The sequence below is a fragment of the Mustela nigripes genome, chromosome 9, assembly GCF_022355385.1.
Source record: "Mustela nigripes isolate SB6536 chromosome 9, MUSNIG.SB6536, whole genome shotgun sequence".
Taxonomy (NCBI): Eukaryota; Metazoa; Chordata; class Mammalia; order Carnivora; family Mustelidae; genus Mustela; species Mustela nigripes.
The window spans coordinates 11,781,876-11,808,471 of NC_081565.1; the positions used below are offsets into that span (position 1 = coordinate 11,781,876).

General features: G+C 41.1%; 2 protein-coding genes across 2 annotated transcripts in view; both read right to left on the minus strand.

The window, feature by feature from the left end:
• Nucleotides 1-15,133, minus strand: part of LOC132024957 (olfactory receptor 5AU1-like) — a 30,270-nt gene extending 15,137 nt beyond the window's left edge. Inside the window, exons 1-2 of the mRNA XM_059412149.1 lie at nucleotides 14,957-15,133; nucleotides 8,182-9,123 (exon numbers count right to left, since the gene is read on the minus strand). Coding sequence (XP_059268132.1) covers nucleotides 8,182-9,123; nucleotides 14,957-15,133 — 1,119 coding nt within the window. The remainder of the gene's footprint in view (nucleotides 1-8,181; nucleotides 9,124-14,956) is intronic.
• Nucleotides 15,134-19,238: 4,105 nt separating this feature from the next.
• On the minus strand, nucleotides 19,239-20,180 carry LOC132024958 (olfactory receptor 1G1-like). Its single transcript, XM_059412150.1, has one exon. It carries the CDS (start codon nucleotides 20,178-20,180, stop codon nucleotides 19,239-19,241), a length of 942 nt encoding a protein of 313 aa, XP_059268133.1.
• Nucleotides 20,181-26,596: the final 6,416 nt, after the last annotated feature.

Sequence of the window (26,596 nt, forward strand, 5' to 3'; positions counted from 1 at the left end):
CACTCAGATTGTTTTTCAGAGTCCATAGTCTCTCATGGTTCACCTCCTCTTCCAATTTCCCTCAACTTCCTTCTCCTCTCTAACTCCCTTTGTCCTCCATATTATTTGTTATGCTCCACAAATAAGTGAAACCATATGATAATTGACTCTCTCTGCTTGACTTATTTCACTCAGCATAATCTCTTCCAGTCCCGTCCCATGTTGCTACAAAAGTTGGGTATTCATCCTTTCTGATGGAGGCATAATACTCCATAGTGTATATGGACCACATTTTCCTTATCCATTCATCCACTGAAGGGCATCTTGGTTCTTTCCACAGTTTGGCGACCGTGGCAATTGCTGCTATAAACATTGGGGTACAGATGGCCCTTCTTTTCACTACATCTGTATCTTTAAGGTAAATATAGATAATTTTTTAACCTATTTACCATCACAATGAGATGTCCAGTACATCAAATTGCATAATAACATTTTAACCTAAACTTTTTGATACATATACCCATGTTTTTCTGTTTCTTTTTTATTTTTAATTTTTTAAAAAAAAATTTAGTTTAGTTTATTCTTTTTTTATTTTTATTTTTTAAGATTCATATAGAGTTAAACTTCAAGGTAATCCCCTTCCCTAATCAGTGCTACCCCTATAGGTTAGCCAATTTTTAATCCCGCCTTATCTTAGGAAAGTTGAGTCCTTTAACAAAAATATCAAGATACATCCAGGAAGAATCAAAATAACTTCCTTGCCCACACTGAGAATTTATAACCACTCTCCCATCTTTTTCTTCCGCCAGTGTTTCTGTGTATTTGTGTTTGTTCTGATAGTATATAAATCTTATACTTGGCATTCTTTTTGATGAGGTTCTTTTTTTTGCATATATATATATTTTTTTCTCTTGTCATATACTTTTATCAGTCTTTTTGTTTGTCTGTCTTTCTATACATCATAAATCTTACCTTGGGGCCCATTTGGGCTGAGCCTTCTCTTTTATATTTCTTTTTTTTCCCTGTCTCTCTCCCTCTTTTTTCTTTCGTTTGGGTGGGGACTCCTGATTGCTCAGAAGTGTTCGAGGGAGAACCTTGACTGCACCACGGTCGATACATCCAGCTACATCCATTCAGCCATCTCTCACCAAAATGACTAGGAGGAGGAATGCCCAACAGAATAAAAATTGAGAGGATGGGCCTTCTGCAACAGAGCTAATGGCTATTGACATAGACAATATGTCGGAAAGGGAATTCAGGCTAAGAATTATCCAGGCAATAGCTAGGTTGGAGAATGCCATGGATGACCAAACGGAATTGATTAGGGAAGAACTGAAGGCCACCAGGGATGATGTTCACAATGTTAGGACAGAACTGAAAGCCACCAGCGATGATGTTCACAATGCTCTCAATGAGTTCCAATCTAATCTATATTCTCTAAAAGCTAGGGTAACTGAGATAGAAGATAGAATTAGTAATCTGGAGGACAGATAGAGAGAAAGGATCAGAAAGAAGCCTGGAACAAACAGCTTAGAAGCCACGAAAACAGAATCAGGGAAATAAATGATGCCATGAAATGTTCCAACATCAGAATTATTGAATCCCTGAAGGGGGGGGGGGGAGAAAGAAAGAAGTCTAGAAGATATAGTGGAACAAATTCTCCATGAAAATTTTCCCAATCTCACGAATGGAACCAGCGTTCATGTACTGAGGCACAATGGTTTACCCCCAAGGTTATAGATTGCTCAAAAGTCCTTGAGACACCTAATAGTAAGAATGAAGAATTATAATTGTAGGCAGGCCCTTTTGAAGGCAGCTAGGACAAAGAAGCTCCTTACATACAGAGGAAAGCCCATCAGAATAACGTCAGAAACCTGGCAAGCCAGAAACGGCTGACAAGATATATTCAGGCCACTAAATGAGAAGAACATGTAGCCAAGAATACTTTATCCATGAGAGACTATGGACTCTGAAAAACAATCTGAGGGTTTTGAAGGGGCATGGGGTGGGATGTTGGGGTACCAGGTGGTGGGTATTATAGAGGGCACGGATTGCATGGAGCACTGGGTGTGGTGCAAAACTAATGAATACTGTTATGCTGAAAATAAATAAAAAATAAATTAAAAAAAACCAAAAAACCAACCAACCAACAAAGAAACAAAAAAAGAATACTTTATCCAGCAAGACTGACATTAAAAATAGGTGGAGAGGTAAAAGTTTCTAAGACTGGCAAGGCTTAAAAGAGTATGTAACCACTAAGCCGACACTGCAGGAGATATTAAGGGGGTTTCTATAAAAAAGGAATAATCCCAAGAATAACATTGAACAGAAATATAGAGAAAATCTACAGAAAGAAAGACTTCAAAGGTAACACGATGTCAATAAAAATGTATCAATAATCACTCCCAATGTGAATGGCCTAAATGTGCCCATAAAATGACACAGGGCTGCAGATTGGATGAAATGACAGGACCCACCCATATGTTGTCTACAAGAGACCCATTTTGAACCTAAAGATACACCCAGATTGAAAGTGAAGGGATGGAGAAGCATCTTTCATGCCAATGGGCCTCAAAAGAAGGCCAGGGTAGCAATTCTTAGGTCAGATAAATTAGATCTTAAACTAAAGACTGTAGTCAGAGATACAGAAGGACACTACATCATTCTTAAAGGGACTATCCACCAAGATGATCTAACAATTGTAAATATCTATGCCCCCAATATGGGAGCAGCCAATTACATAAGAAAACTGTTAATCAAGATAAAGAGTCATATTGATATGAATATATTAATAGTAGGAGATCTTAACATGCCTCTCTCAGTAATAGACAGATCATTGAAGCAGAAAATCAATAAAGAATCAAGAGCATTGAATGACACATTGGACGATATGGGCCTCATAGATATATACAGAACATTCCACCCTAAAACAGCAGAGTACTCATTCTTCTCATGTGCACATGGAACGTTCTCCAGAATAGACCACATACTCGGTCACAAATCTGGACTCAACCGATACCAAAAGACTGAGATTATTCCCTGCACGTTCTCAGATCACAGTGCTTTGAAACTGGAGCTCAATCTCAAGGAAAAGTTTGGAAGGAACACAAACACCTGGAAGCTCAAGACCACCTTGCTTAAGAATGCTTGGATCAACAAGGAGATCAAAGAAGAACTGAGACAATTCATGGAAACCAATGACAATGAAGACACTTTGGTCCAAAACCTATGGGATATAGCCAAGGCGGTCCTAAGGGGGAAATACATAGCCATCCAAGCCTCCCTCAAAAAAACTGAAAAATCCAGAACACAGCAGCTGTCTCTACACCTTAAAGAACTGGAGAATCAACAAGAAATCAAACCAACTCCACACACAAGAAGGGAAATAATCAAGATTAGAGCAGAGATCAATGAGACAGAAACTAGAGATACAGTAGAATGTATCAATGAAACTAGAAGCTGGGTTTTGAAAGAATAAGATCAATAAACCATTGACCACACTAATCCATAAGAAAAGAGAGAAAGCTCAAATTAATAAAATTATGAATGAAAAGGGAGAGATCACAGCAAACACCAAGGAAGTAGAAACAATCATCAGAAGTTATTCAACAGTTATATGCCAATAAGTTAAACAACCTAGATAAAATGAATGCATTGCTGGAAAACTATAAACTCCCAAAATTGAACCAGGAAGAAATTGACAACCTGAATAGACCGATATCTAGTAATGAGTTTGAAGCAGTGATCAAAAACCTCCCGAAAAACAAGGATTCCCTGTGGAATTTTACCAAAATTTCAAAGAAGAAATAACACCTATTCTCCTGAAGCTGTTTCAAAAAATTGAAGCACAAGGAAAACTTCCAGACTCTTTCTATGAAGCCAGCTCTACCCTGATCCTCAAACCAGTCAAAGACCACACCAAAAAGGAGAATTTCAGACCAATATCACTGATGAATATGGATGCTAAGATTCTCAACAAGATCCTAGCAAACAGGATCCAACAGCACATTAAAAAGATTATCCATCATGATCAGGTGGGATTCATCCCTGGGTTACAAGGATGGTTCAACATCGCAAATCAATCAATAATAGAACAAATCAATAAGAGAAGAGAGAAGAACCACATGATCCTCTCAGTTGATGCAGAAAAAGCATTTGACAAAATCCAGCATCTGTTCCTGATTAAAACACTTCAAAGTATAGGGATAGAGGGAACATTCCTGAACTTCATCAAATCTATCTATGAAAGACCCACAGCAAATATCATCCTCAATGGGAAAAAGCTTGCAGCCTTCCCGTTGAGATTAGGAGCACGACAAGTATGCCCACTCTCACCACTCTTGTTCAACATAGTATTAGAAGTCCTAGCAACAGGAATCAGACAACGAGAAATAAAAGGTATCCAAACTGACAATGAAGAAGTCAAACTCTCTCTCTTCACAGATGTCATGATACTTTATATGGAAAACCCAAATGACTCCAGCCCCAAACTACTAGAACTCATGCAGCAATTCAGTAATGTGGCAGGATACAAAGTCAATGTACAGAAATCAATGCCTTTCTTATAGACTAACAATGAAAATACAGAAAGGGAAATTAGAGAATCGATTCCATTTACTATAGCACCAAGAACCATAAGATACCTGGGAATAGACCTAACCAAAGAGGTAAAGGATCTGTACTCGAGGAACTACAGAACACTCATGAAAGAAATTGAAGAAGACACAAAAAGATGGAAGACCATTCCATGCTCTTGGATCGGAAGAATAAACATTGTTAAAATGTCTATACTGCCTAGAGCAATGTATACTTTTTATGCCTTTCCGATCAAAATTCCACCGGTATTTTTGAAAGAGCTGGAGCAAATAATCCAAAAATTTGTATGGAATCAGAAGAGACCCCGAATCGCTAAGGAAATGTTGAAAAACAAAAATAAAACTGGAGGCATCACGTTACCTGATTTCAAGCTTTAGTACAAAGCTGTGATCACCAAGACAGCATGGTAATGGCATAAAGATAGACACATAGACCAGTGGAACAGAGTAGAGAGCCCAGATATGGACCCTCAACTCTATGGTCAAATAATCTTTGACAAAGCAAGAAAAAAAATCCAGTGGAAAAAAGACAGTCTCTTCATAAATGGTGCTGGGAAAACTGGACAGCTATATGTAGAAGAATGAAACTCAACCATTCTCTTACATGTACACAAAGATAATCTCAAAATGGATAAAAGACCTCAACGTGAGGCAGGAATCCATCAGAATCGTAGAGGAGAACATAGGCAGTAACCTCTTCGATATCAGCCACAGCAACTTCTTTCAAGATATGTCTCCAAAGGCAAAGGAAACTAAAGCGAAGATGAACTTTTGGGACTTCATCAAGATCAAAAGCTTCTGCACAGCCAAGGAAACAGTCAAGAAAACAAAGTGGCAACCCACAGAATGGGAGAAGATATTTGCAAATGACAGTACACGCAAAAGGTTGATATCCAGGATCTATAATGAACTCCTCAAACTCAACACAGACAAAACAGACAATCATAGAAAAAAATGGGCAGAAGATATGAACAGACACTTCGCCAATGAAGACATACAAATGGCTATCAGACACATGAAAAAATGTTCATCATCACTAGCCATCAGGGAGATTCAAATCAAAACCACATTGAGATATCACCTTACACCAGTTAGAATGGTCAAAATTAACAAGACAGGAAGCAACATGTGTTGGAGAGGATGTGGAGAAAGGGGAACCCTCCTACACTGTTGTTGGGAATGCAAGTTGGTGCAGCCACTTTGGAGAACAGTGTGGAGATTTCTCAAGAAATTAAAATAGGGTTTCCCTATGACCCTGCAATTGCACTACTGGGTATTTACCCTAAAGATACAGATGTAGTGAAAAGAAGGGCCATCTGTGCCCCCAATGTTTATAGCAGCAATGGCCATGGTCGCCAAGCTGTGGAAAGAACCAAGTTGCCCTTCAGCGGATGAATGGATAAGGAAGATGTGGTCCATACACACTATGGAGTATTATGCCTCCATCAGAAAGGATGAATACCCAACTTTTGTAGCAACATGGATGGGACTGGAAGAGATTATGCTGAGTGAAATAAGTCAAGCAGAGAGAGTCAATTATCATATGGTTTCACTTATTTGTGGAGCATAACAAATAACATGGAGGACAAGGGGAGTTAGAGAGGAGAAGGGACTTGGGGGAAATTGGAAGGGGAGGTGATCCATGAGAGACTATGGACTTTGAAAAACAATGTGAGGGTTTTGAAGGGGCGGGGGGTGGAGGTTGGGGGAACCAGGTGGTGGGTATTAGAGAGGGCACGGATTGCATGGAGCACTGGGTGTGGTGCAAAAACAATGAATACTGTTATGCTGAAAAAAATAAATTAAACAACAAAGAGGCAACCATGGAATGGGAGAAGATATTCGCAAATGACAGTACAGACAAAAGGTTGATATCCAGGATCTATAAAGAACTTCTCAAAGTCAACACACACAAAACAGATAGTTATATCAAAAAATGGGCAGAAGATATGAGCAGACACTTCTTCAATGAATACACAGAAATGGCTATCAGACACATGAAAAAGTAGTCATCATCAGTAGCCATCAGGGAGGTTCAAATCAAAACCACATTGAGATACGACCTTACACCAGTTAGAATGGCCAAAATTAGCAAGACAGGAGACAACATGTGTTGGAGAGGATGTGGAGAAAGGGGAACCCTCCTACACTATTGTTGGGAATGCAAGTTGGTGCAGTCACTTTGGAAAACAGTGTGGAGGTTCCTAAAGAAAGTAAAAATGGAGCTTCCCTGTGACCCTGCAATTGCACTACTGGGTATTTACCCGAAAGATACAGATGTAGTGAAAAGAAGGGCCATCTGTACCCCAATGTTTATAGCAGCAATGGCCACAGTCGCCAAACTGTGGAAAGAACCAAGTTGCCCTTCAATGGACGAATGTATAAGGAAGATGTGGTCCATATACACTATGGAGTATTATGCCTCCATCAGAAAGGACAAATACCCAACTTTTGTAGCAACATGGATGGAACTGGAAGAGATTATGCTGAGTGAAATAAGTCAAGCAGAGTGTCAATTATCATATGGTTTCACTTATTTATGGAGCATAACAAATAACATGGAGGACAAGGGGAGATGGAGAGGAGATGGGAGTTGAGGGAAATTGGAAGGGGAGGTAAATCATGAGAGACTATGGACTCTGAAAAACAATCTGACGGTTTGAAGGGGCGGGGATGTGAAGTTGGGGGAGCCTTGTGGTTAAGGAGGGCACGTATTGCATGGAGCACTGGGTGTGGTGCAAAAACAGTGAATTCTGTTATTTCAAAAAGAAATTAAAATAAAGTCATTAGGAAATGATAGGCGGGAAATACTGTAAAATATTATCAATGTTTTTCTTTATAAGGAGGGGCAGTGAGTGTTTCTGTTTTTCTTATTTGTTTATGTTTGACAAAATTACTCTAATGAGCATGTATTATTCTGCAGTTGAGAGACATGAAATACATGAAATAACCTAGAGTTTAAAAACCAAAAAATCAAGGACTTTTCCATAACTTGTAATCTCTTTGTCACAGTCTTAGATCTGATCCCTGTGGCGTTCAGGCCAGTCCTCTGATCTCTCTGTGCCTTATTTTGCCCCTAGGATTATTCTTGTTTTCTTAGTGCCAGCAAATTGTGTTTCTTCTCAGTGCAGCCTTCTGTGTGTATGTTAGTCCCTCTCACTGAGCTGCTTCAAAAGCTGGGCTTGGAAATGGTCCTGAAACTGAGAGCACTTGACCCTTCCAACTCCTGTGAGCATTGCTTGTTGGTGAGTGGGACCTGTTAGTCATAGACTGGGCTGGAACCTGGCTTCATCCCAGAACCCCAATTCTGTCTGATGTTTTTCTTTTGGCGATTCACACTGTGAGGTTTGAATCTTCTTGGACACCTGTATACCCACTAATCAAGTCACCTTGTAGTAATGGCTGGCCACTCCTTCCAGGTTGTAGGGGTGTCCTTCACAAGTTGATTATTCTCCTTCTGTCCAGTCAGGCATTCTCTGTTTGATGAACCTGCTCATGATGGCAAGCATCCATCTTGCCTTGAACTTGAGTTTTTGCCAAAATTGCAGTGGAGAAATGCAGGGAGAAGTCATTTCAGAGAGTCTGAACTTCCAGTCTGTGGCAGGACCCATTGCAGAGTAGAGTATCTTCTCCAGCCTGGAAGCCTCCACAGAGCCCCCTTCATGTCTCTGTTCCTCAGGCTGTAGATGAATGGGTTCAGCATGGGGGTGACCATTGTATATATCACAGATGCAACCATTCCAGTGTCTGCTGAGTAGGAGGATGAGGGCCGGAAATATACCAGAAAAAGTGTCCCATAGAAGAGCGTGACGACTGACAGGTGAGAGCCACAGGTTGAGAAGACTTTGTGCTTCCCCCCAGCTGAGGAAATCCTAAGGATGGTGTGCATGATGTGGGCATAAGAGACCAGGACACAGGCAAGAGGGACCACACCTGCGAGGGCTCCTTCAGCAAACATCATGACCTGAAAGATCTGGGTGTCTGAGCAGGCAAGTTTGAGGACAGGGAGAAGGTCACAGAAAAAGTGTGGGATGGAATGGGAGGCACAGAAGGAGAACTGAGCCATGAGGAGGGTGAGTGAGAAGGCCAGGAGGTGGGCGCAGAGCCAGCATGTGGCAACCAGCAGCAGGCAGCGTTGGGGACACATGATGGTGGTGTAGTGGAGAGGAAGGCAGATGGCCACATAGCGATCATATGCCATCACAGCCAGCAGGAAGTCATCCAGCAGGGCCAATGCTATGAAGAAGTACATCTGCATGAGGCAGCCAGTGTAAGTGATGGTGTGGTGCTGAGTGATGGTGTTCACCAGCACTTTGGGGACAATGGTGCAGGATAAGCAGGTATCAATGAGGGACAGGTTGGCCAGGAAGAAGTACATGGGAGTGTGGAGGTGCTGGTCAGAAACTATGGCCAAGATGATGAGCAGGTTCCCCAACATGGTGACCAGGTACATACCCAGGAAGAGCCCGAACAGGAGAGGCTGCTGCTCTGGGTGGTTGGAAAAGCCCAGGAGCCGGAAGTCGGAGATGCTTGTGTGGTTTCTGATTTCCTTAAGTAGAGAAATTGGAAGAGAATTTTGCTTAAATAAGGCAGGCTCTGAAAAATACAGACCGCAAGGGCTTTGATTTGTTTTTTCTGTGTTCTTCGAAATGGTCACTGTGTTCTTTGAAATGGTCACTTTGAAATGGTGTGGAGAATGGTGTGAGATTCACTAGGAGCTGTAACTCTGGGTTTATAAATGTTGAGGGCTGTGGACTATGGTAATGAGGCCTGAGGAGGAGCTGTAGTTTGGGTTCTAGATTCTTGTCATGTAGCAAGTTTTTTGCGTGGATTATCTGAGTGACATGAACTGGGATTCCCCTGAGAGAACTTTGGCAAATTCCGTTCCCTTTCTAAAAAACTTAGAACAACAAGCTTGGTCTCTTCTCTTTTGGAGCTCATTTTGGGGTCCTGCATCTACCAGGATTTTGTGGGCATAGGGAGCCTATGTGTATGTGTGTGAGTGTGAGAGTGCATCCTGGGGGAGATGGTGGAGGAGTCTCTCCAGAGAGGAGCCAGTGGAGACCAGGGGTTTTTAGGTGTAGTGGGGTGTTCTGCTGACCTTTGTCTTAGAGAACCATTCTGCTGAGTCAGCGTGGACATGAGAACATTGGAAACTGAGATGTGTTCTCTTATTAACGACAGACCAGTTTCGTTGTCTTCATCAACCTCGCCACCACCATCTTTCTTTAAAAAGAAGATGTGCTGGAGACAGGATGGGAAGCTTTTCTCTGCTTCTTATCTCGGTCTAAGCTTGGCCAGTTTCTGAACTCTGATTGTGTATTTCCTCATTTGGACCATGTGCAGCATCTTCATGGAGTCATTGAGATGATGACTGAGATAACATGTATGGAGGGCAGGCTACTGTTGAGGGTGGTGATGCTCCTGCCATTGTTGGTCACACTTGCTGACTGTGAAGCAGGGACACACGATGCAGTGGAAAAGCATCAGATGCCCTGTTAGAGCTCTGTTCCTGTACCATGTTTGTTTCGGGTTGTGATAAAAATGTAATATACCCTGGGGGCGCCTGGGTGGCTCAGTGGGTTAAGCCGCTGCCTTTGGCTCAGGTCATGATCTCAGGGTCCTGGGATCGAGTCCCACATCAGGCTCTCTGCTCGGCAGGGAGCCTGCTTCCTCCTCTCTCTCTGTCTGCCTCTCTGCCTACTTGTGATCTCTGTCTGTCAAATAAATAAATAAAATCTTTAAAAAAATGTAATATACCCTTGGGAGTTAGACAGAATTTCCCCACTCTTTACTTTTCTTTTTTTTTTTCATTTATGTTTTATTTCTTTAGAGAGAGAGGTTGAGAATGACGGTGAGTGAGGGAGGAGTGAGGGAGAGACAGAGGGAGAGGAAGAGCATCTCCAGCAGACTTCCCGCTGAGGAAGAGCCCACGTAGGGCTTGATCGAGGATCCTGAGATCAGACCCCAGCGAAAATCAAGGGTTGGATGCCCAACAGACTGAGCCACCAAGATGCCCCACTCCCACACTTTACTCCTTAAAGATTTTATTTATTTATTTGACAGAGATCATAAGTACGCAGAAAGGCAGACATGCACACAGAGAGAGAGAGATAGAGAGAGAGAGAGGAGGAAGCAGGCTTCCTGCTGAGCAGGGAGTCCGATGTGGGACTCAATCCCAGGACCCTGGGATCATGACCGGAGCCTAAGGCAGAGGCTTTAGCCCACTGAGCCACCCAGGTGCCCCCACTCTTTACTCTTTATATGATTTTGAGAAAGTTGCTAAACTTTTTAAATGGGATAATATCTTTTAAATGGGATAATATCTGAATTCTATGAATCCAGTGTTTGCGAAGATTACATTGGGACAAAAAATGATGGTGTAATGTTTAGACCAAGGCTGGTACATAGTAAATGCTCAGTAAATAGGGTCTAGTATTGTAATTGCTTTTTTCCTTTTTTAATAACGTGCGGGTGCTTTGAGGTTGTGGTGTTGTGGGCTGTGCCTCTAGATTGGGCTTGCCACTTGTGGGGTAAGGACATCAAAAGCCACCTCCACCACTGTGACCATGAAACCATCAGTAGCGTCAGCAGCACTGGCTCTGAAGAGTTATATCTCTACTCAGACCCGTCAGTGGCAAAGCCATTGACATTTTGGGATCTGAAGCCATGTGTAAACTTGGACAAATCACAGAATCATCAGAGCTCCCCCTTGCCTCAGTGATTAACGGAGGAATGGGAATGAATGAGTCTATCTGGAATAGTTTTTGGTGGCTTGAGTTTTTAGATGAAGAGAGGGTGCGAACAAGTTTGGTAAACTGATGGGATGTAGAGGAGTCAGTGACTAGTACTGACTTGGTGTGGTGGCTGAGAGAGTTTCTGGAACCACACCCGCCCAAGTGGACTGAGAGGGAAGTGTGCTTTGTCCAGGACACAGATGGGGCTTGGGGAAGGGTGGTCTGAAGCCCATTCTCTTCAATGACTTCAAACTAGATCATCAGGGACATGAAGAACCCCCGAGGTAGGTGGCCCTGCTCATGATCTGAAGAGCCAGAAATTGATTGACAGATGAGGATGTAGGATAGAAAGAGGGAAAGAAGAAGGAGCAGGATTATTGCTCTGTGTGTGTGTGTGTGTGTGCACCTCTGTGTGTTTTGTGTGTGTGTGTGTGTGTGTGTGTGTGTGTGTGAGCAAGCATGCTTAGAAGGGGGCTAAGGTATACGGCTCTCTTGCCATCCATATGCCTCAGTTCTTACCTGGACATGCTGGCCAGCCTCAGTCTCTGACACTTCCAGGGAGGAGATAGGGTTTGCTAGAGAAGACATGGCTGGAGTGAGTCACAGAGCCCTTCCCTGTCTGTAGGAGCAGCACAGACTAAAGACTCCAGTCTTGGTGATATCTCAGGCACAGGTGCTGCTGACTTTTGACAGGCAGTGTCTCCTGGGACCCATTCCCAATCTTCTAGTTAGAGCCCAGATGGGGCAATTGTCCAACCACCAGCTGGTCCATCTGCATCAGGACCCTCTGTGTCCTGGCAGCGTCAGTGATAATACCATTCAGATGACCAGGGCTGGGATCCCTGAGGGACTCCTGGTTTTTCCCCTGTGTGAGATGCTGCTTGGCTGCATCCTCCTGGTCTGATCCTGAATGGGGCCTATCTGTATCATAGAGTCACTCTTTCTAATTAGAGCCCAGTCCCCATGGATGAGATACAGTCAATCCTGGAAAATAAGAAAAAAAGAATGAAGATGAAACAGATCAGGAGCAGGGGTACCTGGGTTGCTCAGTTGTTTGGACATCTAACTCTTGATTTTCACTCAGGTCATGATCTTGCGGCTTGCGATGGCCCTGTGTTGGGGTATAGGCTTGATGAAGAATTCACTTGTCCTTTTTCCTCTGCTCCTCCACCATCTCATTATGCTCTCTCTCTGTATCAAATGAATCAACTGATATATAAATAAAATCTTTAAAAAACTCTAGATTAAGAAAATGATCAATACTTCAACTATTAGGGCGCCTGGGTGGCTCAGTGGGCTGGGCATCTGCTCGGGTCATGGTCTCAGGTTCCTGGGATGGAGCCCTGCATTGGGCTCTCTACTCAGCAGGGAGCCTGTTTCCCCCTCTCTCTCTGCCTGCCTCTCTGCCTACTTGTGATCTCTCTCTGTCAAATAAATAAATGAAATCTTTAAAAAATACAAAGAAAATCCCACTTCAAATATCATATAGTAGAGGGACTATTCCTATTTTCAGTGTCCCTAGAGATCAGAGATATGAATACTATGTAGCCTGTCTATAAAGCTCAGGATGCAATCTCTAAATTCTTTTTTAAAGATTGATTTATTCAGTTTTGGAGGGAGAGAGCATGGGTAGGATGAGAGAGGGAGAGGGAGAAAGAATCCCACACCAACTCTGTGCCAAGAGCTGAGCTCCATGCTGGGCTGGATCTCATAATACTGAGATCTGGACCTGAACCCAGATCAAGAGTTGGACCCCATAAGTCAAGCAGAGAGAGTCAATTATCATATGGTTTCACTTATTTGTGGAGCATAACAAATAGCATGGAGGACTTGGGGAGTTAGGAGAAGGGAGTTGGGGGATATTGGAAGGGGAGGTGAACCATGAGAGACTATGGACTCTGAAAAACAATCTGAGGGGTTTGAAGTGGTGTGGGGTGGGAGGTTGGGGGAAGCATGTGGTGGGTATTAGAGAGGGCACAGATTGCATGGAGCACTGGGTGTGGTACAAAAACAATGAATACTGTTATGCTGAAAATTTAAAAAAAAAACAAAAAAGAGTTGGACCCCGAACTGCAGGTGCCATCCAGGTGTCCTAATCTCTGAATTTTTAAATTAATTTTTTGCTGTAATTGTATCATACTCTCAAAAAAAGTTTGTAAAACATCTGTGCTCTTGAACGAGTGGTAATATAATGAATGCCCATTCTCCCAGCACTCAGCTTAAATAGTTGAATCCTGCAGATGCCCTGTGTGGACCCATTTTTCCATCACATCCTTTCCTCCCCCTTTTGAGGAAATCACCGTTGTGAGCACTGTGTATCATTTCTTGTTGCTCTTTGTAGTTTTGCCACATATGCATCTTTGGGGGAGGTCCTGGAGAAGATGTGACCCCCCAGTTGACTCATGAATTAGCCCCAGGGAATGGGAGGCTCCCTATCCCTTCCCCTGACCTCAGAATGTAGCTCTGCCCACTCTTCCCATGATGGGAGCCATTTTCAAGCACACAGCCTTGAGTTAGCCATGTGCCTTCGAGACCCTCTGGGAGGCTAAGTGACTGAACCCCTGTGAAGCCTCTCTGTATATAAACTTTTGTGATTCTGGTGGGAGGGTGTGCCCATCTACTTGTCTTGGGGTGCCCTAGATAAGACATGCTCTGCGTGTAAGTTCCCTTGCTTAGTAACACTCTTGCTACCAATGGGCATGGCCTATCTCTTTCCTTGGTCTCTCCCTGCTCTCTTTTCCAGTGTTCAGTTCACACTGTATAGTTAACTCTAAATGTGCCTGTTTTTGTCCTTTATGGGAATGGAATTACACTTTTTACATTCTTCTTTGAACTGGGCTTGTTGGTTAGCGTTCTTCCTTCATACTCAGGCACGTAACTGAAGGGTGTTCATGTTCAGTGGTATCTCGTACAGATCACAGCATCTCCTTATGCACCCCTGTAGCCAGCCAGAATTCTGATTTCAGACATTTTGAGTTTGGAATTACTGTGTGTGTATGTTGTCTGTGATTCTCTCACAGGGTCCTGGGGACACAAACATACCTTATTTCCACAACAGAAGGAATGTGTAGTCACACTGAGTACAACTAGTTCAGGCTATACATACCCTCGTGTAAATTCAGATTATGGTGACCTTCTCAATGAGTTCACTGCAAATGCATAGAAAATCCTTCTCTCATGAGAGATTTTTGTATCACAGAAATGTATATAGATATTCTGGTGCCCATGTAGTAGTAATCATGGTATGTACTTTAAAAAGTTAATCAGTGAAGAGTAAGACAGAGAAAACTGTGCAAAACACAAACACCCCTCGACCCCCAAGAAATATTAGAAACCAGTCCCCTCTGTGCAGCTTCCCAGATTTAGAAGTCAAATGTGGCCAGTACATCTGACACTCGTTTTATGTGTCCTGCTAATAATCATGACTTTTCTTTTATTCTGGATGAAAATAATCCCTGTCCCCTTTGGAACAGTTTCTTTTAGCTTTGTCTGTTTCTGAACTTTAAATAAATGTGCTCATCCACTATGTATTCTTTTCTCTGGCTCCTTCTGTTCAATATTTTTACTTATAGGAGATTTTTCTGGATATGTGTATGTAGTGGCGGTATGTTCATTACCATTGCTGTGAGTTGATCATTCTGGTACCTGAGTCTTGGTGCACACATGCGTTCCTTTCTGTTGTGTATGCCCAGGAATGGCAAGGCTAGGTTCCAAGATATCCGTCTCCTCCAGCTGGGTACACATTGTGAAAATGACCTCCAGGGAGATTGTCCCACATTGCACTTGGACCAGCAACATGTGAGAGCGCTCGTTGGACCACATCCTGGCTAAGTCCTGGTGGTTTCAGCCTTTTCCACTGTGGTCATGTTGCTGTGTGTGTGGTTTGGGTCTCATCTCCTGATGGTTTGATTTTATATTTGAGATTGAGTTAATTATGAGATTGAGTTCCTTATAAATACTCATTAGCATTTTAAAAAAGATTTATTTATCTTAGAGAAAGAGTGAAAGAGCAAGAGAGAAGGGAGCAGGGGGAGGGATGGAGGGAGAGGGATGAGAGAAGCTGACTCAGGGCTTGATCTCACCAGCCGGAGATCATGACCTGAGGGGAAATCAAGAGTGAGGCTTAACTGAGTGAGCCATCCAGGTGCCACTCATTAGTATTTTTATTTCCTTATTTTGAAAGTGCTTGTTTCAGTTTTTATTCATTTTTTCCGTTTAGTTATCTGTCATATTCAGATGTATTTATAGAACTATGTAGAACTATTTATTCTAGATCCTAGTCCTTTGTTGATTTATGTATATGATAAACATTTCCTCTATCTCTGGTTTGTCATTTCACTGTTTATAGTGCTGTTTGCTAAATCAGTATTTTTATTTTAACTGATTGAATTCATCAGTTTTTTTTTTTTTTTTTTTTCCCCTGAGTGCTTTATTTGTGTCTGGTTGAAGTGGTGCTTTCTTTCATGAGTTCAGGAAGATATTTGCCAGCATTTTCTTTTAAAAACTTTTTAATTTTGCTTTCCCCAATCAGTTCTTTAGTGCATCTGGAACTGATTTTTGTGTGTGTAGTGAAGTGTGTCTCTGAGTGGGGGGGGGGGGTTGTGTGTGTCTGTGTTTTATTTGTTTTTGTATGATGGTCACTAATGATTAATTCCAGTGGTTCTTCCATAGACTCTTTTGAATTGCAATTGTATGGAAATGTTATCTGTAAACAAAATGCTCCCATGTTTCTTCCTGTAGAGAATTTACATCCTCTCTGTCTTTTCTCTCTCACTGCCCTGGATGAGACCTCAGGTCTAGTGTTGGAGTGCTGTGGTGAGAGCTGGTATTCTCATTCCTTGTGTAGACAACAGATTTAAATGTGTGATAACCCTTATGTATTATATATGCCATCTGTTTAAAACAAGGCAACCTTTTTCAGGTTAAGAAAGTTTTCTTTCATCCCCATTTTGCCAAGAGGACCTTTCAGTGAGTGGATGTTGGAGTTTATGACATGTTTTTTCTTCCATCTGTTGAGATGTTCTTCTTGCATCAGATAATTTTTGGCCTTTGCTGTATAAATATGGCGACTTTCTTTGGCTGAGTTTTGAGTGTAAAATCCACCTTTCCTTCCTGGGAAAACTCAGCTTGATAATGATACATTTTATTTTCTTCTGAATTGTTGTGATTGTATTGCTAGTATTTTACTTTGGGTGGTGCGTTTATTTTATAAATTTCTTTGATGCATTTATCCTCATGGAGATCAACTTGTTATGGTAATTGTTTGCAATGTTATTGTCAGCTTTTGGTATGAAGTTTGTGTTAATCTCATAAAGGGAATTGGATGAGTGTTCCTGCATTTTCTATTTTTTTGAAAGGATTTATGTTTTCCTTCTTGAACTGTGTATAGAAAATCACTCTTGCAGCCATTTGGGCCTGAATCTTTCTTCAAGGAAGGGCTACTAATGAAACTTTCTCAATGGTTATAGGTTTATTTAGGTTTTGGTTTTTTTTACTATATTAGTTTTGATGTGATATGTTTTTCTAGAAATCTATTTAAATTTTGAAGTTTATATAACATTGTTTGTAATATCTTCTTTATTTTAATATCAGAGGTAATGTCACTCTTTTCTTCTTATTGATAATTAGTATTTTACCCTATAACCATTTTCATCAGAGGAATATAAATTAACTTTTCAAAAAATCTTTTAGCTTTGTAGATTTATTCTATTTTATCATATTTTGCTCTCAGCTGTTTTCTTGCTTGGATTGATATTTGTTGTTTTTTTTCAGATGGATTCTAGACTTAGTGTTTTGTAACCTTTTCTTTGGTTTTCTTACATTTGCATATAACTAATTTTCTTGTGAAAAATATTTTGTAAATAATGTTTTATAATTGGTTTTCATTCAGATAACAATATTTTCTGAAAGCCATTTTGATTTCTTTTACTCCTAAGATTATTTCTAGCTGAATTTCCCAACTCCCAAATATAAATTTATTGTGGGGAACATTTTGTAATGTATATGGTTGTCATATTACTATGTCATACATATGAAGCTGATATTATTATGTTGCAGACTATTTGTCTGCACTTCAATTTAAAAAATGATAGAACACTGTAGGTTAATTACACTGGAATTATAATAACAAAAAATAAAAATATTAAAAAAGAATGAAATGGGAAAAAAATGGCTAGCAGATCCAGGAAAACAGTTCCTTCACCAAAAATCAAAGAAGTTTTTTATGCCAGTACCATGCTGTCTTGGTGATCACAGCTTTATAGTAGGGTGTGGTGCAAAAACAATGAATACTGTTACGCTGAAAATAAATGAAAAAAATTAAAAAAAACCTAAAACAATATGTAAAAAACAAATAAACATATTGAGATTATTAACTTCACTAATAAAATTATAGAAAATTTAAAAAAATCAAAGAAGTTTGTGTAAAACACCTTGCTCCCTGCAATACATGCCCTCCTTAATACTCATCACCAGGCTAACAATGAATCATGGAACACTACATCAAAAACTAATGATGAACTATATGGTGACTAATGTAACATAAAGAAAAATATAAAAAAATCAAAGAAGTTAAAACTAAGTCAAAGAGATACCATTTTGTCTATCATATCAGTTTTAATTAAGGGAAAAATGTGAACATCAAAATACGGAGAAGATGGAGACAATTGGGCACTCTCATTTGGGCATCTTGACAGAATGGATAAAGGGCCCTAAAAAGGTACTAGTTAGCATTCTAGTTTTGAAAATATTAAATGTAACAGACTATGAATATATGAAAATCATTTCTTTTCAGAACTTCAGAGAAATTCTGATTTCAGAATCAGAAATGGTTTCAGAAATCATTTCTTTCCTTTTCAGAGAAAATAATTTCTTTTGCATCATTGTTTATAATAGTGAAAGCTTAGAAACCCCCTAATCATCCAACTGTAGTGAAAAAGCAAATATATCATGGATGTTTTTGTGATGTAACCTCAGAGAGCCAAACATTCAGGAAGAGATAATCACAGGGAGACAACTCATGTTTTAAGACTAACCAAGAAAGTATATATAATTGTACCAGCAATATTTTCTCAACATAGTAAAGACAAAAAGTCATTAGAAAAAGGTAGGTGGGAAATACTGTAAAATATTATCAATGTTTTTCTTTACAAGGAGGGGTTGTGAGTGTTTCCTTTTTTCCTATTTGTTTATGTTTTACAAATTAACTCTAATGAGCATGTATTATTCTGCAGTTGAGACACATGAAATAACCCAGAGTTTAAAAACCAAAAAATCAAGGACTGGTCCATAACTAGTAATCTCTTTGTCACTATCTTTGATCTGATCCCTGGGGTGTGTGTTGGGGCCAGTCCTCTGATCTCTCTGTGCCTCATTTCCCCCCTAGAATTATTCTTGTTTTCTCAGTCCCAGGAAATTGTGTCTCTTCTCAGTTCAGCCTTCTGTGTGTGTAGGTTCTCCCCTCTCAGTGAGTTGCTTCAAAAGCTGGGCTTGGAAATGGTCCCTGAAACTGAGAGCATTTGATCCTTCCAACTCTTGTGAGCATTGCTTGTTGGTGAGTGGGACCTGTTAGTCATAGACTGGGCCGGTACCTGGCTTCATCCCAGAACCTCAATTCTGTCTGAACCTCAAAATTCTCAATTTTGGTGATTCCCACTGTGTGGTTTGAATCTTCTTGGACACCTGTATACCCACTAATCAAGTCACCTTGTAGGAATGGGGGGCCACTCCTTCTTCCAGGTTGTAGCTGTGTCCTTGGCAAATTCATCTTATTCTCATTCTGTCCAGTCAGTCATTCTCTGTTTGATGAACCTGCTCATGATGGTGAGCATCCATCTTGCCTTGAACTTGAGTTTTCAAAATTGCTGTGGAGAAGTGCAGGGGGAAGGCATTTCAGAGAGCCTGAAATTCCAGTCTGGGGCAGGACCCATTATGGAGTAGAGTATCTTCTCCAGCCTGAGAGCCTCCACAGAGCCCCCTTCATGTCTCTGTTCCTCAGGCTGTAGATGAACGGATTCAGCATGGGGGTGACCATTGTATATATCACAGATACAACCATTCCAGTGTCTGCTGAGTAGGAGGATGAGGGCCGGAAATACACCAGAAAAAGTGTCCCATAGTAGAGAGTGACCACTGATAGGTGAGAGCCACATGTCGAGAAGACTTTGTGCTTCCTTCCAGATGAGGGGATCCTGAGGATGGTGTGCATGATGTGGGCATAAGAGACCAGGATACACGTGAGAGGAATCATGCCTGTGAAAACTGCTTCAGTTAACATTGTGTCCTGATAGATCTGGGTGTCTGAGCAGGCAAGTTTGAGGAGTGGTGGTACATCACAGAAAAAGTGTGGGATGGAATGGGAGGCACAGAAGGAGAACTGAGCCATGAGGAGGGTGAGTGAGAAGGCCAGGAGGTGGGCGCAGAGCCAGGATGAGGCGACCAGCAGCAGGCAGCGTTGGGGACACATGATGGTGGTGTAGTGGAGAGGAAGGCAGATGGCCACATAGCGATCATATGCCATCACAGCCAGCAGGAAATCATCCAGCAGGGTCAATGCCATGAAGAAGTACATCTGCATGAGACACCCAGTATGGGAGATGGCATGGTGTTGTGTCTTAATGCTCACCAACACCTTGGGGACAATGGTGCAGGAAAAGCAGGTCTCAACGAAGGAAAGATTAGCCAAGAAGAAGTACATGGGGGTGTGGAGGTGCTGGTCAGAAACTATGGCCAGGATGATGAGCAGGTTCCCCAACATGGTGACCAGGTACATGGCCAGGAAAAGCCCGAAGAGGAGAGGCTGCTGCTCTGGGTGGTCAGAGAAGCCCAGGAGCAGGAAGTCGGAGATGCTAGTTTGATTTCTAATTGCCATTTATAGTAGCAGAATTGCAGGGAATTCTTGCTTAAGTGTACACAGACTCCAACAATTTATATCATTCAAAGCCTTTCATCGGTTTTCTCTGTTCTTTTCAGATGCCACTAAAATGCCCTCCTGGTGCATGATGCACTCCATCTCTCACTGGTGGGCATGTAAGCATGTACAGATCTGAGAACTATGGACAGTAGCAACAGGAGATCTTTTGGGGGTCAACTTCATATTTTAGGTGTCTCGTAAATTGTCCTGTAGACCTCCTGGATGAGGCTGAACTGGAGCTTAGCTCGAAAGAATCTTCCCAGGTCTTAGTCCACTCTCTACTTTATTAAAAACTAAAATCTTAAGCTCATAGCTTAGAGGTCTGAGAAAAGATATCTTGAGGATGGGAATTTGCTGGACAGTTACTAAGGAGCATCCTGTCTAAATCCTCATTACTTTTTATATTTTAGACTTACATCCTTTGAACCTCATTTTCTTTACCTATAAGATATGGAGACATAAACCTACCCTATAGGACTGTTGAATGCCTCAAAATACCAGAATCAATGAAACGTTTTTTTCAGGACCTGTGTTGTAAAATCCAAATTGAGAGATTTTATCTCATATATTTGGATGGTATAGAAGGATGAACCCACAAACAGGCAATGTCAGCCTGTGCTCATGTTATGAGCATGCTTTTTGAAGTGGCAACAAGATATATTCCCTTTGGGTCTGATGAGCCTTCATGGGGCCCCAGCCTCCTGTGATGTTGAACAAGTCTTCTCAGTGTTTCTGGCTTCAGTTTCTGCATCTGCTTAAAGAGGATAATGATGCCAAAATCAGAAGGTTGTTGAGGATTAAATTATAGAAGGATTGTACAGAACTAGAAGAGTGATTGTCTTATATCAAATGCTCATCAAATAGTAGCTTTCCCTGATACTACTGTTTTCTTTTGACAGAGGTAACAAAAGGAGGGTGCCTTCTGGAGTGAGTGACCAACTAGTCCTCCATGTTTGCTCTGGACTTTTCTACCCCCTTTCAAAACTGAACATTTCACTTCCAGGAAAAACCCTCAGTCCTGAGAAAGTTGGACTTTTTCTTGGTCCCGGTCTGTGGGAAGCTGAGTTTTCAAAACTTTAAGTTTCATATATAGAGTTTTAAGAGCCATTGTCGCCAATTTCGTCATCATGCCCTTGGGTGGCAATAGCTCTGACCTAGTAGTACTGTGACAAAGCTTCCACTCACACATGTGACATGTGCAGGCCCAAGTTTGAGTCCCATGTCTACCATCTTGGCCAAATCATTTACCTTCTCAGAACCTCAGTTGGAAAATGAGCCTAAATAAATCTATTGCAAATACTTCTGATACTTAAAAAAAATTAGCTAGGGTGTGCTGGCCTGTTAATTATTGTGGAGATTGTTTCATTTGGTGGTGGTATAGACTGATTCTGGAAGCCACTCATAATCCCGTGGGCTGAGAGGGAGTTGTCCATGAAAGTCAAGGGGTCCTGAGCACTATTATTGCACAGATACAATGTCTTAGCCACTGCCGGGGGCTTGGGAACCCCTGATCTGCACTGACTTCAGGCTGGATTATCAGGGAATTCATGGATATCAAGTAGAGGCTCTCCTTGTGGTGGTTAAGCAAGCCTGGTTGTATTTGACTGAGAGCAAGGAAGGGACAGGAAAGGAGGAAGGAATAGGAGGAGAAGGAAGTGTGTGTGTGTGTGTGTGTGTGTGTGTGTGTGTGTGTGTCTGTATCTGTGACAAGTACCTCCCATCTTCACCCCCTCAGGTCTTACCTGGAAAATCTGACCATCCTCAGGTTTTGTGTCCATCACTAGGTGTTGGGTCTGTCTTGCCTATTTGGTTTGCTTCCCCTTCTTTTCCTCAAGAGGACTTGCTATGGGGCATCTGGGTGATGCAGTTGCTTAAGTATCTTACTCTTGATTTCAGCTCAGGTTGGGATCTCAGGGTCATGGGATTGAGCCCCATGTTGGGCTCTGTGCTCAAGGTGGAGTCTACCTGGGAGTCTCTCACTCTCTCTCCCTCTGCCCCCACCAAACTCTAAAACGCATAGATAAATCTTAAAACAAACAAAACAAAACAAAACAAAAAAAACGAGAGGACTTGCTACAGCCTCAGTATTCTTCCTCCTCTGTAACAGCAGCATGGACTAAAGAGTTCGGGCTGGAGCAACCCGTCATCAGGAACAGGAGCCAAGGAGAGCTGTAGGCTTTTCATGTGTAGTATCTCCTGGGACCTAATCCCCAATCTCCTAGTTAAAGACAAGATGGGGCAAATGTCCAACCTCCCAGCTGGCCCTTCTGGGCCCTGGATTTGTGAGTCCCAGCAGTGTCAGGAGCACCTTTGTCTCAGAGTGACCACATCTGTCTGTGACTCCTGAGAATCCTGCACCTGCTACCCTTGCCCTGGGCACAGGCAGGGGAGAGCTCTATCTCCTCCTTCCCCAACCTTCCATGGAGTTTACACACTCTAATCAGATTCCAATCCTCTTAAAGAAAACCTATACTTTCTCAGAAAATCATAATAATAAATAAATTGGACAGGTTTGGTGTAGGATGCGCTACACATTGTCTTCAAATTCCTACTGTTCTGTACATAGAAAGGGTGAACATACTTGTTCCCTATAACTCCAGAGATGAGAGAGATGGATCATCTATAAATATCTGCTGAAATAGTAGAGGCTTCTGCATGCAAGGTTATTTTAAATTTCTTAAATTGTGAAATACATCATGTATAAAACACAGCATGCAAAACACATAAGACCATTTTCTTACAGTTTAACCAGCTATGTGTATATATGTGAATCATGTATTATTTTTATTTGCCTATTTTTGTCTTTTACATGAATGGAACATTTACCTTCTTTCACTCAATTTTATGATTTTTTAAAAGATTTTACTTATTTATTTGAGAAAGAGAGAGAGAGAGTGAGAGAGAGCATGAGAGGGGAGAAGGTCAGAGGGAGAAGCAGACTCCTCACAGAGCCGGGAGCCCGATGCCCAGGACCACGACCTGAGCCAAAGACAATTGCCCAACCAACTGGGCCACCCAGGCACCCGTCAATTTTATGTTTTTGTTTTTTTAAAAAATTGTTTTCTATGGTCAAATAATCTTCAACAAAGCAGGAAAGAATATCCAGTGGAAAAAAGACAATATCTTCAGCAAGTGGTGTTGGGAAAACTGGACCGCCACATGCAGAAGAATGAAACTGGACCCTTACACCATACACACAAATAAACTCAAAATGGATGAAAATCCTAAATTTGAGGCAGGAATCCATCAAAATCCTAGAGGAGAACATAGACAGCAACCTCTTTGAGCTCAGCCACAACAACTTATTTGCCAGACACATCTCCAAAGGCAAGGGAAACAAAAGCCAAAATGAACTGTTGGAACTTCATCAAGATAAAAGTCTTTTTTGCACAGCAAAGGACACAGGGCAGCATATGGAATGGGAGAAGATATTTGCAAATGTATTATCAGTAAAGAGCTATTTTCTAAAATCTATAAAGAACTTATTAACTCAAGACCCAAAAAACAACAACAAAAAAATCCAGTCAGGAAGTGGAGAGAAGACATGAACAGACATTTCTCCAAAGAAGACATACAAATGGCCAACAGACACATGAAAAAAGGCTCAAAAGCACTCGGCATTAGGGATATACAAAACCATTGGGTGCTATATGCAACTAATGAATTGTTGAACACTATATATGAAACTAATGAGGTACTATGTATCAGCTAATTGAATTTAAATGAAGAACAAAAAAAGATACCATAAAAAGAACCACAGTGAGATACTCACACCAGTCAGAATGGCTAAAATTAACTCAGGAAACAACAGATGTTGGCAAGGATGCAGAGAAAGGGGAACCCTCTTACACTCCTGGTGGGAATACAAACTGGTGCAGTCACTCTGGAAAATGGTATGGAGGTTCCTTAAAAAGTTAAAAATAGAACTACCCTATGTCCCAGCAATTGCACTACTAGGTATTTATCCAAAGGATACAAACAGTGATTCATAGCAGCAATGTTCACAATAGCCAAACTGTGGAAAGAGCCAAGATATCCATCAGCTGATGAATGGGTAAAGAAGAGGTGGTATATATACACAACGGAAGATTACTCAGCCATCAAAAAGGATGGATTCTTGCCATTTGTAATGGTGTGGATGGAGTAGAGGGTATTATGCTAAGTGAAATAAGTCAGTCAAGGAAAGACAAATATCAGATGATTTCACTTATGTGGAATTTAAGAAACAAAACAGATGAGTGTAGGGGAAAGGAAGAAAAACAAATTAAGATGACATCAGAGAAGGAGACAAACCATAAGACTCAACTCTTGGAAACAAATGGAAGGTTGCTGGAGGGGAGGTGGCTGGGAATATGGGGTCACTGGGTGATGGGCATGAAGGAGGGCACTTGATGTAGTGAGCACTGGGTGTCATACACAACTCATGAATCACTAAATTCTACCTCTGAAACTAATAATACACCATGTGTAAATTAAGTTGAATTTAAATTAAAAGTTAAAAAATTATTTGCATGTAGTTGACACATAATGTTACATTAGTTTCAGGTGTACAACAGTGATTCAACTGCTCTTTATGTCATGATGGGCTCACCACCCGTGCAGCTACTGTCTGTCAGCATACGACACTATTACAATACCACTGACTACATTCCCTATGCTGTGCCTTCTATTCCTGTGGGTTTTTCATTTCATAACTGGAAGCCTGTACCTCCCACTCCCCTTCACCCATTTTGCCTGCTCCCTGCCTCCCTTGCCTCTGGCAACCATCAGTTTGTTCTGTATTTATAGTCTGATTCTGCTTTTTGTTTGTTTATTCATTTGTTTTGTGTTTTAGATTCCACATGTAAGTGAAATCATATGGTATTTGTCTTTCTCTGTCTGGCTTATTTCACTTAGTGTAATACCTTGTGGGTCCATCCATGTTCAATTTTATGTTTTTGACATTCATTCATATTGATACTTGTAGCTACAGGTTATTCTTTTTCACTGATGCATAAGAAAGGGTCACATTGTCCTACCTAATATCTTTAGGGCTTTTCATTTTGGAATTCAGAAACTTTCTCATTTTAGATATATAAGATTGTACATATTTATGATGATTTGATATGCATTTACTTTGTAGAATGATGACTCCAATAAACATGTCCATCACCTCACAGAATTACCATTTTTGTTTTGTGGCGAGTATGCTCCAGATTATTTACTCTCCCAGCAAATTGCAAGTATGTAATACAGTATTGTTAACCATCATCACCATGCTGTGCACTAGATCCCAGAATTCACTCATCTTATAGCTGAGAGCTTGTACTCTTTGAAGGTTCACTTAATCATCCACCACACCTTTTCTTTTCCTCTCCAGAAGGTGGCTACATTTCCCCCGTCCCTCTTTTATATCCAATTCTCTTAGTTCCTCCTGGATAAAGTTATATTTTTCTCCCAACTTTCCCTCACTTGAATCCTATACACCCCACAGCTTTAGATTATATTTCAGGAGTTGGAAGTGCCAAATAGCATTCCTCATGAAGATTCTCTTTGATAGTGAAATTCTGGACTGGAGGGAGGAGGGATGGAGAAAGGAGGCTGGGGGACATTTTGTTATTGTGGATATTGGGGAGGCCTTTCCTGTACCCACTGGAATTCTTAAGAAAGTTGACAACATAGTGGTAAGGACCTAAAGACAGAATCATTTATAGTGAAACAGTTGGAAACACTGAAATAATTTCAGGAGACACTTAGACTGAACTCACTTTGAGGATGTGTGATAATTCCCACCTTATTACAAATCTTCAGATGTTATCTGGGAAGGGTCCATGGACACACTGTCATCAAGTTTTGATATAGTGTCTGAAATTTATCTGAAGCTTGCTATATGCAAGGCACTGTCTCAAAGACTTAAAACAGAAATAATATATATTTTAGGACACTTACTACATCATTTAATCCCCACAGCATTTAATCCCCTCTACTTTTCATATGAAAACTGAGGTACAGAGGGGTTAATGTACTTGCTCAAGATCATGGGGTTGGTAATGGTGGATTTGGGCTTCTAGGCCAAGTAGTATAATCTCAGAACTAGGGAGCAGAAGCTCAGAGGGGTTAGGTAAATGATTCAAAGTGACTAAACTTAGAATTTTTCCTTTGACACCCACAACCATGTAGTGAGATTATTTATTGAATCCATTATGTAGATGAGGAAAAAGAGTTCAGGGCATTTCATGGCTTGATTATGGTCACACAATTTGTGAGATCAAGATGCAACTTAAGTTTTCACTCTGAATCTTAGGAGTTTATTACTATGCCAGTGAAGCTACCTTCTTTGACAACTATGTGAACAGCTTTGGAGAGGTTATGAGCTATTCTTTTTTTTTTTTTTT